The sequence below is a fragment of the Saimiri boliviensis genome, chromosome 4, assembly GCF_048565385.1.
Source record: "Saimiri boliviensis isolate mSaiBol1 chromosome 4, mSaiBol1.pri, whole genome shotgun sequence".
Classification (NCBI taxonomy): domain Eukaryota; kingdom Metazoa; phylum Chordata; class Mammalia; order Primates; family Cebidae; genus Saimiri; species Saimiri boliviensis.
The window spans coordinates 133361783-133375481 of NC_133452.1; the positions used below are offsets into that span (position 1 = coordinate 133361783).

A 13699-nucleotide genomic window follows, 5' to 3' on the forward strand; every position below is an offset into this window, starting at 1 on the left:
CAGCTAAGGCGAACCCCACAGGGCGGCGCCCGGGACCGCACTGCTCACTATCACAATTTTATTAGACAAGAGAAGTCCCGACGCGTAAATAAAAAACACCTGAGTTCTGAAGCCCCGCCCCGCCCGGTCCCGCCCGGTCCCGCCCGCCGAGGTCCGCCCGGGTCCAGGTCCTGCACGCTCAGGAGCTGTGTTTCTGCCGCTTCCAAAAGCGCTTGACGTCGCTGTGCCCGGCTGGGGTCACCACCATGAGCCTCTTGGCCGAGTTCTCGAACACGAGCACGCCCAACTCCCGCGCGTGGGCCAGCAGCAGCTCAAAGTCCACTTGCGACAGGAACTGGTTATACAGGACGCCTGGGGTCGACAGAATGGGAGGGGCACGGGGAGATGAGAAAGTGAGGCTCGGAGCTCCTGCTGGAAATCCCCCCAGCTCCTTCGTGGCAGCCCTGGAGAGCATCTGGGCTTTTCCCCACTGCAGTTTTAGAAACTAATTTTTAATCTATGCTTGTCTGTTCAGGGGTTTATCTTAATACCAATGTGATCGGTCATATTCATAAAGGCCCAATCGAAATTACTGTGAATTATTCCCTCCCCTAGCCAAATCCAAAGTACATTGATTGGGGATGATTTGTTTACTACCGACTCACCCCAAAACAAAAAACTCTCCTGCCAGCTTTTTTCTCCTATTTCATGAAGGAAAAATTAAAATGCATGGAAAGCTTTTACAGCTTATCAGCATTGAATTGTCTGCCCATCCTCTGACCAATGACCAAGACTTGGCCACCAAAAGCGACTCACCCTCGGTGAACCGTAGTCTGTCTCTTTCCAGCTCCCAGAGCCGGATCTGGTCGGTGATGGTGGGGGGTAGCACAGGTGTCTGCAAGGAGCAAGGGTTGGCTGTAGGGACTCAGGAATACTGCCCCAGACTACCCGGCCCTCCGCTCCTTCCCGAGATTTGGATGCCCCTTTTTCTTTTCCATCATCTTTCTCATCACCAGCTGCCAGCCTCTAACATCTTGCAGCCTGTCTGTACCTGTTTGAGCATCACTGGATGGGCTCTTGTCCTTAGGAAATGGATTATCTAGGAAAACATAAAAGAATGGCATGAGGGCTCCAGCAAGAGGGCAGGAAAGCCATCTGAACTGTCACCTAATGTCACTGGAACATCAGCTTACTCTAAAAACTCTTAACTGCTGTCATCAACTCCACCCATCCCAGTTCAGCTGTTATCCGAAGTTGCTGCTCCCAGTGGTCACGTCTGCTATTCCTTCTCTGGCACATTTGCCCTTTCCAGTAATGTTTTGTTTTTCTTTCTTTAAAATAGCAACAGCTACTATTTTTTTAGCACTTACTGCATGGCAGGTGCTGAGCTCAATGCTTTACCCCGATTCTTCCAATGAATTATCCCAACAACCCTGAGGTGAGAACTGTTATTTACTAGACGAGGAAACTGAGGCTCACAGAGGCAAAACAACTAGGTCTAGTTTATGCAGTTAGGATGTGGTGGTGCCGAGGCACAAATCCAGAGCTATACTTCCGCCTTCCATTTTTCTCCCCCTCAAGGGTCTGCCTGTTCTCATACCCAAAGCCTTGATTTCTCTTCAAACACAGACAACTCACCACCACCTATTGTAACAGACTCAGAGCTAGTCTTCCATAATGTGACCACCCTGTACCCCATAGCCCAAGTGCGGCCTGTCTTCCTGCTCCACCTCTCCCAAGTGGGAATACCTGCTGGGCTGTGATGCCACTGGCGATTGCCTGCTGCACACTCTCCCGGGTCACCTGCGCCACCACCATGTTGGGGAACCGATAGAGCATCTCAGAGAAGAGGGCAATGAGAGCAATCTGCAGCTCCGACTCTGAGCCAGGGATAGAAAGAGGATGAGGAGGCCACCCCCACACCCAGACTCCCTCCAGCCCTTTCAAGTGTCATGAGAGGTATCAGAGAGCTCTGTAAACTGCCAGGTAAATGGGAACATAAACTGGCATTCCCTCTCCCCCAGCCTGCTCTCCCAGGGGCCCTCTGTCCCACCTCACCCGTGTAGGCATACAGTCGGTAATTGGTTTCCACGACAATGAAGCCTGGCTGATGCACAGTGCCCCCAGCTCCAGAGACACCTGATGAGAGATTGATGGCCAGGCGTGTGGGGTAGTAACGCCGAGATTTCCTCTGGAAAGGATAGAAAGGCAGATGCCTTGTCTCAGAAGTCACTGCCCTACATCTTCCTGCCTGAAATATCAGACCCCTCCCAAGATGCAAAACCTCAACCCCCTACTTCTCTCCCCCGAGAGACCCACGTATTCAGTCCCACTACTACCCCAAGACCCCACTCTTTTTTAATGGTGAAGGCAACAGCACCGTTTCTTCCCTGGAAGCTACTTATTAGGCACTCCTACCTTCCTCTGGAAAACAAGCCCGAACTCACGCAGATGTTGCAGGAAATTCAACAGAGAATCACTCATACCTTCCACAGAGTAATCCTGGGGATGAGAGGTGACCAGCTGGGGTCCAAAACACAACCTACCCACCCCCAACCGCACACATTCATTCTTTCTCCATCCGTCTCTGCTTGTTCTGTGTTCATTCTTATCTTCTCGCTCTACTGCCCCACGACTTGCTTTCCCCTTTGCATCTCCATACCTGTCAGCCCTGCTTACCTTGCCCAGAGTAGAGAAGCTGAGCTGGAAGAGGAAGGAAAGAATCTCTACTAGGTCCATGCCCCGGCTCTAGGGAGAAAGAGGCAGAGACAAAGGAGCGATGGGAGGGAGACAATGGGAAGAAAGGGACAAAGAAGAGAAAATTAGGGAACAGTCCGTAGGCAGGAGTCTCTCAGTGAGACCTGAGAGGAGCAGAGCATGCTGGCAAGTGGCCCCCACCTCCTCACCTGGGCTGTCTGCAAATACTGCAACATAAAGTACCAGAGCTGGGCTGGGGTGTCCAGCAACAGGAACTGGAAGCCAGCAGAAGTAATGCAGGGCGGCTCTCCAGGTTCAGTACTAAGGACGAAGAGTGGGACAATGACGGTGATATGCAGAGAAAGGCTGCTATGCCCACTTGTCTGCTCATGTTTTTTCTGGGTGTCTCTGGCTGTATTCTACTCAGCTTGCCTTTTCCAGACAATGTCCTCTGATCTTGACTAGCCCCAGATACCATTTATCAGAGACTCAAGGAGATGGCACAGCAGCAAGCTGCTATACCTCAAACTTCCTTACCTCTTCATGAGCCCAGCCTGGCTGAGGAGCTGAGCCAAGTCCTGGCTGACCGCTGCACTGGGGGAGCCCACCATGAAGTGCAAGACCACCTGAAGAACAGAAAGAACAGGGAGACCATGCCCCAAGGGCCATAGGAGGTAGAAGCAAAGTCCCAAGTGCTTACCTCCCATCGCTCCTCAGCGTACTTGTCAAGGGAGGGAACATCCCGGGCATGCTTGTCTGGTCCCAGCTGACTTGTGTCATCAGACCAGGCCTTCCCCCTACAGCCAGGATGGGCCAAGAGTAAGGAACCCTGGCCAGGCACTGTGGCTCACACCTGTAATCCATGTACTTTGGGAGGCCGAGGAGGCAGATCACTTGAGGTCAGGAGTTTGAGACCAGCCTGGCCAACATGGTAAAGCCCCATCTCTGCTAAAAATTCAAACATTAGCTGGGCGTGGTGGTTGGTGCCTGTAATCCCAGCTACTCAGGAGGCTGAAGCAGGAGAGTCACTTGAACCCAGGAGGTGGTGACTGCAGTGAGCCAAGATTGTGACACTGCACTCCAGCCTGGGTGACACAGCAAGACTCTGTCTCAGAAACAAACAAAACAAAACAGAAGCCGGGCGCGGTGGCTCAAGCCTGTAATCCCAGCACTTTGGGAGGCCGAGGCGGGTGGATCACGAGGTCGAGAGATAGAGACCATCCTGGCCAACATGGTGAAACCCCGCCTCTACTAAAAATACAAAAAATTAGCTGGGCATGGTGGCGCGTGCCTGTAATCCCAGCTACTCAGGAGGCTGAGGCAGGAGAATTGCCTGAACCCGGGAGGCGGAGGTTGCAGTGAGCCGAGATCGCGCCATTGCACTCCAGCCTGGGTAACAAGAGCGAAATTCCGTCTCAAAAAAAAACAAAAACAGGCCGGGCGCGGTGGCTCAAGCCTGTAATCCCAGCACTTTGGGAGGCCGAGGCGGGTGGATCACAAGGTTGAGAGATCGAGACCATCCTGGTCAACATGGTGAAACCCCGTCTCTACTAAAAGTGCAAAAAAATTAGCTGGGCATGGTGGCACGTGCCTGTAATCCCAGCTACTCAGGAGGCTGAGGCAGGAGAATTGCCTGACCCCAGGAGGCGGAGGTTGCGGTGAGCCGAGATCGCGCCATTGCACTCCAGCCTGGGTAACAAGGGCGAAACTCCGTCTCAAAAAAAAAAAAAAAAAAAAAAAACAGAAAAAGAGTAAGGAACTCTGTCTGTGTTCCTTGCCGCCCTCCTGCCATCTTTCCACCCTTATCCTCAGGGTCCATGACTGGGGGACATTTCCTACACCACACAGCTACATCTGGTCCAACTTATTCCTAAAGGAGCTCCCCAAGGTGGAGACCACAGGGTTCCAAGGAGGTCCCCATAAGCCCCCCCTCCCAAAATTTAATAGCAGTTTAATAAGCAGCAGTTCCCTTGGCCTAGCTTAGGAAGAGATAGAAGTGACATACCCACCCAGCAGGGCAATGCGGAGGTTCTGGCGGAAAACGGGGTTGAGGATGAGGCCCTGGAGCCCGCCTGGGAGCAGCTGGGTGTGCCAGATCCGGAGGCCACTCAGCAGCCCTGTACTTTCCTCCTGAGCCCTGGAACAGAAGCAGAGAGGTGAGTGGGGGTGTCTGGAGAACAAAGAGAAGGCCCATAAAAGTTACCATTCCTGCTTGTTCTGAACTTGCTGATCTTTGAACTACTGTTCCACAGAGTGAAATCAGTAACTTCTTAAGACAAATGTCTTTACTGCATTACCTATCAGAGCCTCATTGCAGATAACACACATAACTCTCTAAGAGGGAAGATACATTTGAAAGCAAGAAGTCAGCTGAGAAATAAATAAAAGGGAAAACGCAATATGCAGCATTTCCTACATGTATTTATTTTTAAATTTTGTGATACATTAATATTTCCTGGGAGTGCTCCAAGAATTAGCAGTTTGGGAAATGTTGCTGTTGAGAAATCTGTATCTGGCTGAGACTTACTTGCTGAATTCCTTCTTTACCCACAGGGCTACAGCAGCTTGTGGCAAAGGCTGCTCCAGAAAGAGCATCCGCATCACCCAGTTCTTAGCCAAGGATGGGAGCTCCCTGTATAGGGATAGAGATCAAAGGTTAATTTCAGAAGCTGCATTGTATCTGCATCTCTGCCCTCAATTACCTTTCAAACATCTCATCTCGCTCCACCACAGCTTTACCAGTCCTGCTGTTTTGGCCTCCCACACTTCGGAGCAATTTTCGACCCTCACCCCCAGTCCCTACCCCCAATCCAGACTGCTGTGCTTTTACTTATGATATTTTATTCCAATCTGCAGACCCTATTACATTTCCTCACCTGAAGACAGCCAGACAAGTGGCAGGGTGCCCATACAATCGGTCCAATACCCCAGGACTCAGGCCCCCTAAGAATTCTTGCAAATTCCTGCATTGTAGGTGTACTCTGTTCAGTCCCCTCGAAGGGGTGCTCTCCATCACCTGAGGAATGCAAACGTCAGAGGCGCACCCCCACCATCCATGCCAGTGTCACCCCTGACCTTTCTAACTCTGATTCCAGATCCATGAGCCCCCACAATAACCCCACCTTTTCTGTGGCTTCCTTTCCCATGTCACTCATCTCCTCTGGTTTCTTCGAAACCTGACCAATCTCTCCCTGTTTCTTGTCTCCTCACCCTACTTCTGCCCTGCAACTCCAGTCTTCCCTCAATTACCAAGTGACAGAATTGTTAACTGTCCTATGTTTGCAAGATCGTTTTTGTATTCAATGACTTGTCTCATCTTTAGCTAAACAGGGACAAATAAAATTGAGCCCACACCTCTCTCTTCCCATCCCTCCTGGTCCAGATCAGCCAATAAGCTCCAAATCTGCCGGTCCTTCCTATCTTCTATCTCTTAGCCCACTTCTGCTAAGTTTGGCGATAACCTCTCCCCTTCACGCTTCCCAAATCTGAAGTCACCTCTTTCCCCTTCCCATTCACCCTGACCCACGCCTTCCTCCCACACCTCGCCTCTCACTCACCTCTCTCTCTCTCATACCTGTGCCACTCCCACCCTCCTAGGTCCCCTCACCACTCTGTCGATCCTCCTCGTGCACCCCGACTCTCGGGCAGTCGCTTAATCGGAGCCAAAGTCTCGCATTGGCTCCCGGAGATTGAGGGAAAGATGCGGTGGGGGGGGATGCCAGGAAAAGATGGGGAAAGCGACGAAAGATTTCACAGACAAGAGCCCAGAATGGAGAATTCAGAAGAGAAGGGAGGTAAGGGACGGAGTGGAAAAGTGAAGAGGGTGAGAATAAGCGCTGCACTCTCCCGGCGCGGGGGATGCTGGGAATTGAAGTCTTGTCTTCGCTCTCTTTGGAGCCGGCTGAAGCGCGTCTGACTACAAATCCCGAAAGGCACCGTCGGGAAGCCGAAAGGAGAAGAGCTGGGTTTTAATTTAGAGAGCGGGAGACACCAGAAGTCAGGCCAGTTGGTTCCGCGAAGGCAGAAGTAACTGCGCCCACGCTGCTAACGGCGCGTCTAACCGGCCTGAGCAGGAGGCGGGTCCGGGAAAGTAGAAGTGCCGGGAGGGCTTCTTGGCGGAGGCGCGCCGTGGCGACTTGGTGGTGAGCCGTTTACGGGTAGAGGCCACAAAACTGGATTCCGTGAACACAATTACTCCTCGTAAAATTGAGATAATACACACTCCGGGACGGGCGCGGTGACTCAGGCCTGTAATCCCAGCACTTTGGGAGGCCGAGGCAGGCGAATAACCCGAGGTCAGGAGCTCGAGACCAGGCTGTCCAACATGGTGAAACTGTCTTTACTAAAAATACAAAAATTATCCGGGTGTGGTGGTGGGCGCCTTTAATCCCAGCTACTCAGGAAGCTGAGGCAGAAGAATCGCTTGAACCTTAGAAGCGGAAGTTGCAGTGAGCCGAAATCGTGCCATTGCACTCCAGTCTGGGCGACAAAAGCGAAACTGTCTCAAAAAAAAAAAAAAAGAAAGAAAGAAAGTATACACATTCCGGACAGTTTCCACAAATTAACGATTAACGCCATCCAGTGCGCCTTACTTGACCCTAAATACTAAATAAATCTTAATTTCTGCCGCCACTACGCCTCAAACCGTTTTCTTAGAAGACCCTGATAAATACAGTTTTTAAGGGACCAGCTGTTTTCTCTGATTTGATTTATGAACCTGCTACAGAAAAAGACAGAGGTCTTCACCGAAAGCCAGTACTACACATTTCTCCAAATTCCTATAAGAAAATTCTGTTATTCCCACTTTATAGACTGGAAGACCGGAGCCTGGCAAAATTAAGAAATTGGCCTGCAACCTCACGAGGTGGCTTAGAGTCATGACCCCAGCTACTCAGGAGGCTGAGGCGGGAGGATCGCTTGAGACTAGGAGCTTGAGGCTACAGTAAGCTCTGATTGCACCAGCCTAGGCGACAGAGCAAGACCCCCATCTCTCTCTCTCTCTCTCTCTCTCTCTCTCTCTCTCTCTCTTTCTCTCTCTCTCTCTTTCTCTCTCTCTTTCTCTCTCTCTCTCTCTCTCTTTCTCTCTCTCTCTCTCTCTCTCTCTCTCAAACGGAGCCTCTCACTCTGTCGCCCAGGCTAGAGTGCAGTAGCACAATCTCGGCTCACTGCAACCTTGGCCTCTGGGGTTCAAGCCATTCTCCTGCCTCAGCCTCCCAAGTAGCTGGGACTACAGGCGCATACCACCATGCCCAGCTGATTTTTGTATTTTTAGTAGAGATGAGTTTTCACCGTGTTGGCCAGACTGGTCTCAAACTCCTGACCTCATGTGATCCACCTGCCTCAGCCTCCCAAAGTGCTGGGATTATAGGCATGAGCCACTGTGCCCAGCCTGAGACCCCCATCTCTTAAAAAAAAAAAAAAATGCCTACAATCAGACAGAAAGTGCCCAAGCTGGGATTTCAAGCACATTTGCAAGAGACCAGGGATCAAAATGGTAATGACTGTGTACGGCTTTGTTATGCTTTGTAGCTTATCCATGTTTTCTGTTGCCCCCGTTTTCTTAGCAATCAGTATTTTGGGTTTTTTGTTTGTTTGTTTTTTGTTTTGTTTTTTGAGACAGAGTTTCATTCTTGTTGCCCAGGCTGGAGTGCAATGGCGCGATCTGAGTTCACAGCAACTACCACCTCCCGGGTTCAAGCGATTCTCCTGCCTCAGCCTCCCAAGTAGCTGGGATTACAGGCATGTGCTACTATACCCAGCTAATTTTGTACATTTAGTAGAGATGGGGTTTCTCCATGTTGGTCAGGCTGATCTCAAACTCCCATTCAGGTAATCCACCTGCCTCAGCCTTCCAAAGTGCTAGGATTACAGGCGTGAGCCACCATGCCCAGTCAGCAATCAATGTTTTAAAATCTTCAAAGAACAGCTAAAAGTTGACAAAGCTTCTTTGTGGTAAGGTTGAAAGACAATTTACAATCTAGGAATAAATGGTTGATGAAATAAACAAAAAACAAAAAGCTGTTACAAAGCAATAAGGAAAAGAAACATAATAGAAAGATGGGGGCTGACCACTGCTTAGTCGTTAGCCTTGCTCAGCAAGGAGCAGCTAAAAAAAAAAGAGAGAAAGAAAGAGGAAAGAGCCGGGCGCGGTGGCTCAAGCCTGTAATCCCAGCACTTGGGAGGCCGAGGCGGGTGGATCATGAGGTCAAGAGATCAAGACCATCCTGGTCAACAACGTGAAACCCCGTCTCTACTAAAAATACAAAACATTAGCTGGGCATGGTGGCGTGTGCCTGTGATCCCAGCTACTCAGGACGCTGAGGCAGGAGAATTGCCTGAACCCAGGAGGTGGAGGTTGCGGTGAGCCGAGATTGTGCCATTGCACTCCAGCCTGGGTAACAAGGGTGAAACTCCGCCTCAAAAAAAATAAATAAATAAAAGGAAAGAGGAAAGAGAGAGGAGAGAGAGAGAAAGGAAAGAAAGAAAAGAAGGAAAGGAAAGAAGGAACAAAGGAAGGAGAGAGAGAAAGAGAAAAGAAAAGAGACCTGAGCAGTGGCTCCAGCCTGTATTCCCAACACTTTGGGAGGCCAAAGCAGGTGGATCACTCGAGCTCAGGAGTTCCAGACCAGCCTGGGCATCATGCAGAAACCCCACCTCTTACTACAAGGCTACAGTAATCAAAACAGCATGGTACTGGTACCAAAACAGAGATCTAGACCAATGGAACAGAACAGAGGCCTCAGAGGAAATACAACATACCTACAACCATCTGATCTTTGACAAACCTGACAAAAACGAGCAATGGGGAAAGGACTCCCTGTTTAATAAATGGTGTTGGGAAAACTGGCTAGCCATGTGCAGAAAGCAGAAACAGGACCCCTTCCTGACACCTTACACCAAAATTAACTCCAGATGGATTAAAGACTTAAACATCAGACCTAATACCATAAAAACCTTAGAAGAAAATCTAGGCAAAACCATTCAGGACATAGGTGTAGGCAAGGACTTCATGACCAAAACGCCAAAAGCAAAGGCAACAAAAGCCAAAATAGACAAATGGGACCTAATCAAACTCCACAGCTTCTGCACGGCAAAAGAAACAGTCAGTAGAGTGAATCGGCAACCAACAGAATGGGAAAAAATTTTTGCAGTCTACCCATCTGACAAGGGGCTGATATCCAGAATTTACAAAGAACTAAAGCAGATCTACAAGAAAAAAACAAACAAGCCCATTCAAAAATGGGCGAAGGATATGAACAGATACTTTACAAAAGAAGACATACAGGAGGCCAACAAACATATGAAAAAATGCTCATCATCACTGGTCATCAGAGAAATGCAAATCAAAACCACATTGAGATACCATCTCACACCAGTTAGAATGGCGATCATTAAAAAATCGGGAAACAACAGATGCTGGAGAGGATGTGGAGAAATAGGAACACTTTTACACTGTTGGTGGGAATGTAAATTAATTCAACCATTGTGGAAGACAGTGTGGCAATTCCTCAAGGACCTAAAAATAGAAATCCCATTTGACCCAGCAATCCCATTACTGGGTATATATCCAAAGGATTATAAATCATTCTACTACAAGGACACATGCACACGAATGTTCATTGCAGCACTGTTTACAATAGCAAAGACCTGGAACCAACCCAAATGCCCAACGATGATAGACTGGATAGGGAAAATGTGGTACATATACACCATGGAATATTATGCAGCCAACAAAAACGATGAGTTCACGTCCTTTGTAGGGACATGGATGAACCTGGAAACCATTATTCTCAGCAAACTGACACAAGAGCAGAAAATCAAACACCGTATATTCTCGCTCATAGGCGGATGTTGAACAATGAGAACACATGGACACAGGGAGGGGAGCACTACACACTGGGGTCCGTTGGGGGGAAATGGGGGAGGGGCGGGGGGGTGGGGAGGTGGGAAGAGATAGCATGGGGAGAAATGACAGATACAGGTGAGGGGACGGAAGGAAGCAAAGCACACTGCCATGTGTGTACCTATGCAGCAATCTTGCATGTTCATCACATGTACCCCAAAACCTAAAATGCAATTAAAAAAAAAAATTAGCTGGGTGTACTGGTGTGCTGCTGCAGTCCCAGCTACTCCAGAGGCTGTGGTGGGAGGATCACTTGGGCCCAGGAGATTGAGGCTGCAGTGAGCAGTGAGAGCACCACTGCACTCCAGCCTGAGCAACAGTATGAGACCCTGTCTCAAAAGGAGAGGGGAAGAGAGGAGAGGACAGGGGAGAATTGGGGAGGGGAGAACTGGCAAGGGGTAGGGAGCAGGAGAGAAGGAACGAGAAAGAAAGAAAGATTGGCCAAAGCAAAAAGAAAGTTTAAACAAAATATCAGAAATTTTAAAAAATTAGCCAGGCCTGGTGCTGTGGTCCCAGCTACTCAGGAGGCTGAGGCAGGGGGATTGTTTGGACCCAAGAGGTCCAGGCTACAGTGAGCTGTGATCATGCCACTGCACTCCAGCCTGGGCTATAGAGTGAGACCCTATCTCCAAAAAAAAAAAGTAAAGAAAAAAGAAAGAAAAATAAATTAGCTGGGTGTGCACACACCTGTAGTCCTAGCTAGTCAGGAGGCTGAGGTAGGAAAATTGCCTGAGTCCAGGAGTTCAAGGCTGCAGTGAGCTACGATTACACCACTGCACTCCAACTTGGCCACAGAGTTAGACTCTGTGTCTTATAAATTATTTAAATAAATAGGCCTGGCACCGTGGCACACACCTGTAATGCCAGCACTTTGGGAGGCTGAGGCGGGTGGATCACGAGGTCGGGAGTTCAAGACCAGCCTAGCCAACATGGTGAAATTCCGTCTCTACTAAGAATACAAAAATTAGCCAGGCGTGGTGGCAGGTGTCTGTAATTCCAGCTATTCAGGAGCCTGAGGCAGGAGAATCACTTGAACCCTGGAGTCAGAGGTTGCAGTGAGCCAAGATCGTGCCACTGCACTCCAGTCTGGGCTACCGAGCAAGACTCCATCTCAGAAAAAAAAAAAGAGCAGAGAGCCAGGAGCCCACAGGCCCACTTCCAACAGGCTTCACTGTTAACTGTGCTACTTTGGGCAAATTGCTTAACCTAACAGAATTCTTTTCTCTGTGAAGTAATTTTAACTACTTCATTTATTGTTGTATTAAGAGATAATATGTAGTAATTTCAATACCTGGCATATAGTGAATGCTCAGTAATATGTCATCATGATTCTTATTGTAACTTTCACTTATTAATCCTAGTTCTAGTTCTGTAACTACACAGAATCTATGTCAGTCCATCAGATATTTGATACAGTTCTTTCTGTCAACCCATATTGAGCCCTGCATTCCAGAAATTTGCCCTTGCGCACCTTATAGTTTAGCGGGAGGGACAGGTATAAAAAATATATATACATGCACAAATACATGTAAAATTACACATGTAATTGTGTAACTACGTGCGCTGCAAAGAAGAGATTCATATGCTCTGAGATTATCAGTAGGGGATTTGACCCAGTTGGGGAAGTCAGGAAAGACTGCTGGAGGGCAAGCAGGAGTTAACAAGGCACAGACTGCAGGGAACATTGTTCCAGGTAAGGTAACAGCATGCTCCGAAGGCCACGTGGTAGGAAGGACTGTGGCCCATTGGGCGAATCTCAAAGAAGGCCAGTGGTGCACAGAGGAGAGCAAGCGGGTGGGAGAGGACATTGGAGAGGCATGTGGGGGCCAATCTTGGCCAGGAAGATTTTGTTCTTTAAGATGCATGAAAAGCCACTGCTGGGTTTGAAAGAAAGGAGTAGGGTCAAATTTAGGTGTTTTAAAGATAACTGTGGTTGCAGGGCTGAAAACAACCCAGAGAGGAGCAGAGGCGGATCTGGGTGACCAGCTTGGAGACCACTGTAGGAATCCAGGCAAGATGCATGTGGCAGGAAGGCGATGGAGATAGAGATGACGAGTTCCAGGGAGATGTGGGAGGCAGAATCAACAGCGCTTTGTGCTGGGCTGGACTTGGGAGGTGGAAGGTAACGGAGAGGGAGCGTCAGGGAGGCCACCTTGTGCAGCTTGTGCAGCTAAGTGGATGATGCTGCCGCTCACTGAATCAGGAGACTGTGGAGGAGGAGCAGGTCTGGACAAGCTGGGCCTGACATTTAAATTAACTCCAGGTGAGGCCGGACACGGTGGCTCACACCTGTACTCCCAGCACTTTGGGAGATCGAGGCGGGCCGATCACGAGGTCAGGAGATTGAGACCAGCCTGACCAATATGGTAAAACCCCGTCTCTACTAAAAATACAAAAATTAGCCAGGCATGGTGGTATGTGCCTGTTGTCCCACCTACTTGGGAGGCTGAGGCAGAAGAATCACCTGAACCCAGGAGGCAGAGGTTTCAGTGAGCCAAGATCACGCCACTGCACTCCAGCCTGGGCAATAGAGTGAGACTCTGTCTCAAGGGAAAAAAAAATTAACTCCAGGTGGTTCTGTAGGTCTAGAGCTTGAAAGACAGTTCTGGGCTGAGAGATTTGGGTCATCAGGCTCACTGCCGTGGCTTCCTTTGCTCATTATTCTGGGATCTAACAATTTAAATCATAGTGTACAGTGGTCTGACCCGTGGAGGTTTTAGCAGGACTATTAGATCCGTGACCTAGGCCCCAAGAGCCTATTAATTCAGCTTCACATTAAATTATCTTTATTGTGATCCTCATTATCCAATTGGCTCATTTTGTGAACATCATCAACCAAAACCCCAGGGTCTTTATTTCACATGAATGGCCATCAAGATCAGACTGCCTTGTCCAATCCCTGCAACTGACTTTTTTTTTTTTTTTTTTTTTTTAAGACAGGGTCTTGCTCTGTCACCCAGGCTGGAGTAAAGTGATTCGGTCATGGCTCACTGCAGCCTTAGCCTCCTGGGCTCAAGTCATCCTCCCACATCCGCCTCCCAAGTTGCTGGTGTGCACCAAGCCTAGCTAATTGTTTTGTTGTTGTTAATAGAAATGGGGGCCAGAGTGGGCTCGCAATGT

The 13699-nt window shown here is 49.1% G+C and overlaps 1 protein-coding gene across 1 annotated transcript; it reads right to left on the reverse strand.

The window, feature by feature from the left end:
- Positions 1–44: 44 nt before the first annotated feature.
- On the reverse strand, positions 45–6521 carry GTF2H4 (general transcription factor IIH subunit 4). The gene is made up of 14 exons (XM_010332618.3): positions 6284–6521; positions 5553–5692; positions 5204–5308; positions 4682–4813; positions 3377–3473; positions 3214–3302; positions 2886–2997; positions 2659–2727; positions 2398–2481; positions 2038–2170; positions 1729–1859; positions 1031–1078; positions 796–874; positions 45–351 (listed from the first exon to the last, which is right to left on the reverse strand). Exons 2-14 carry the CDS (start codon positions 5687–5689, stop codon positions 179–181), a joined length of 1389 nt encoding a protein of 462 aa, XP_010330920.1. The 5' UTR covers positions 5690–5692; positions 6284–6521; the 3' UTR covers positions 45–178.
- Between the last annotated feature and the right edge of the window lie 7178 nt (positions 6522–13699).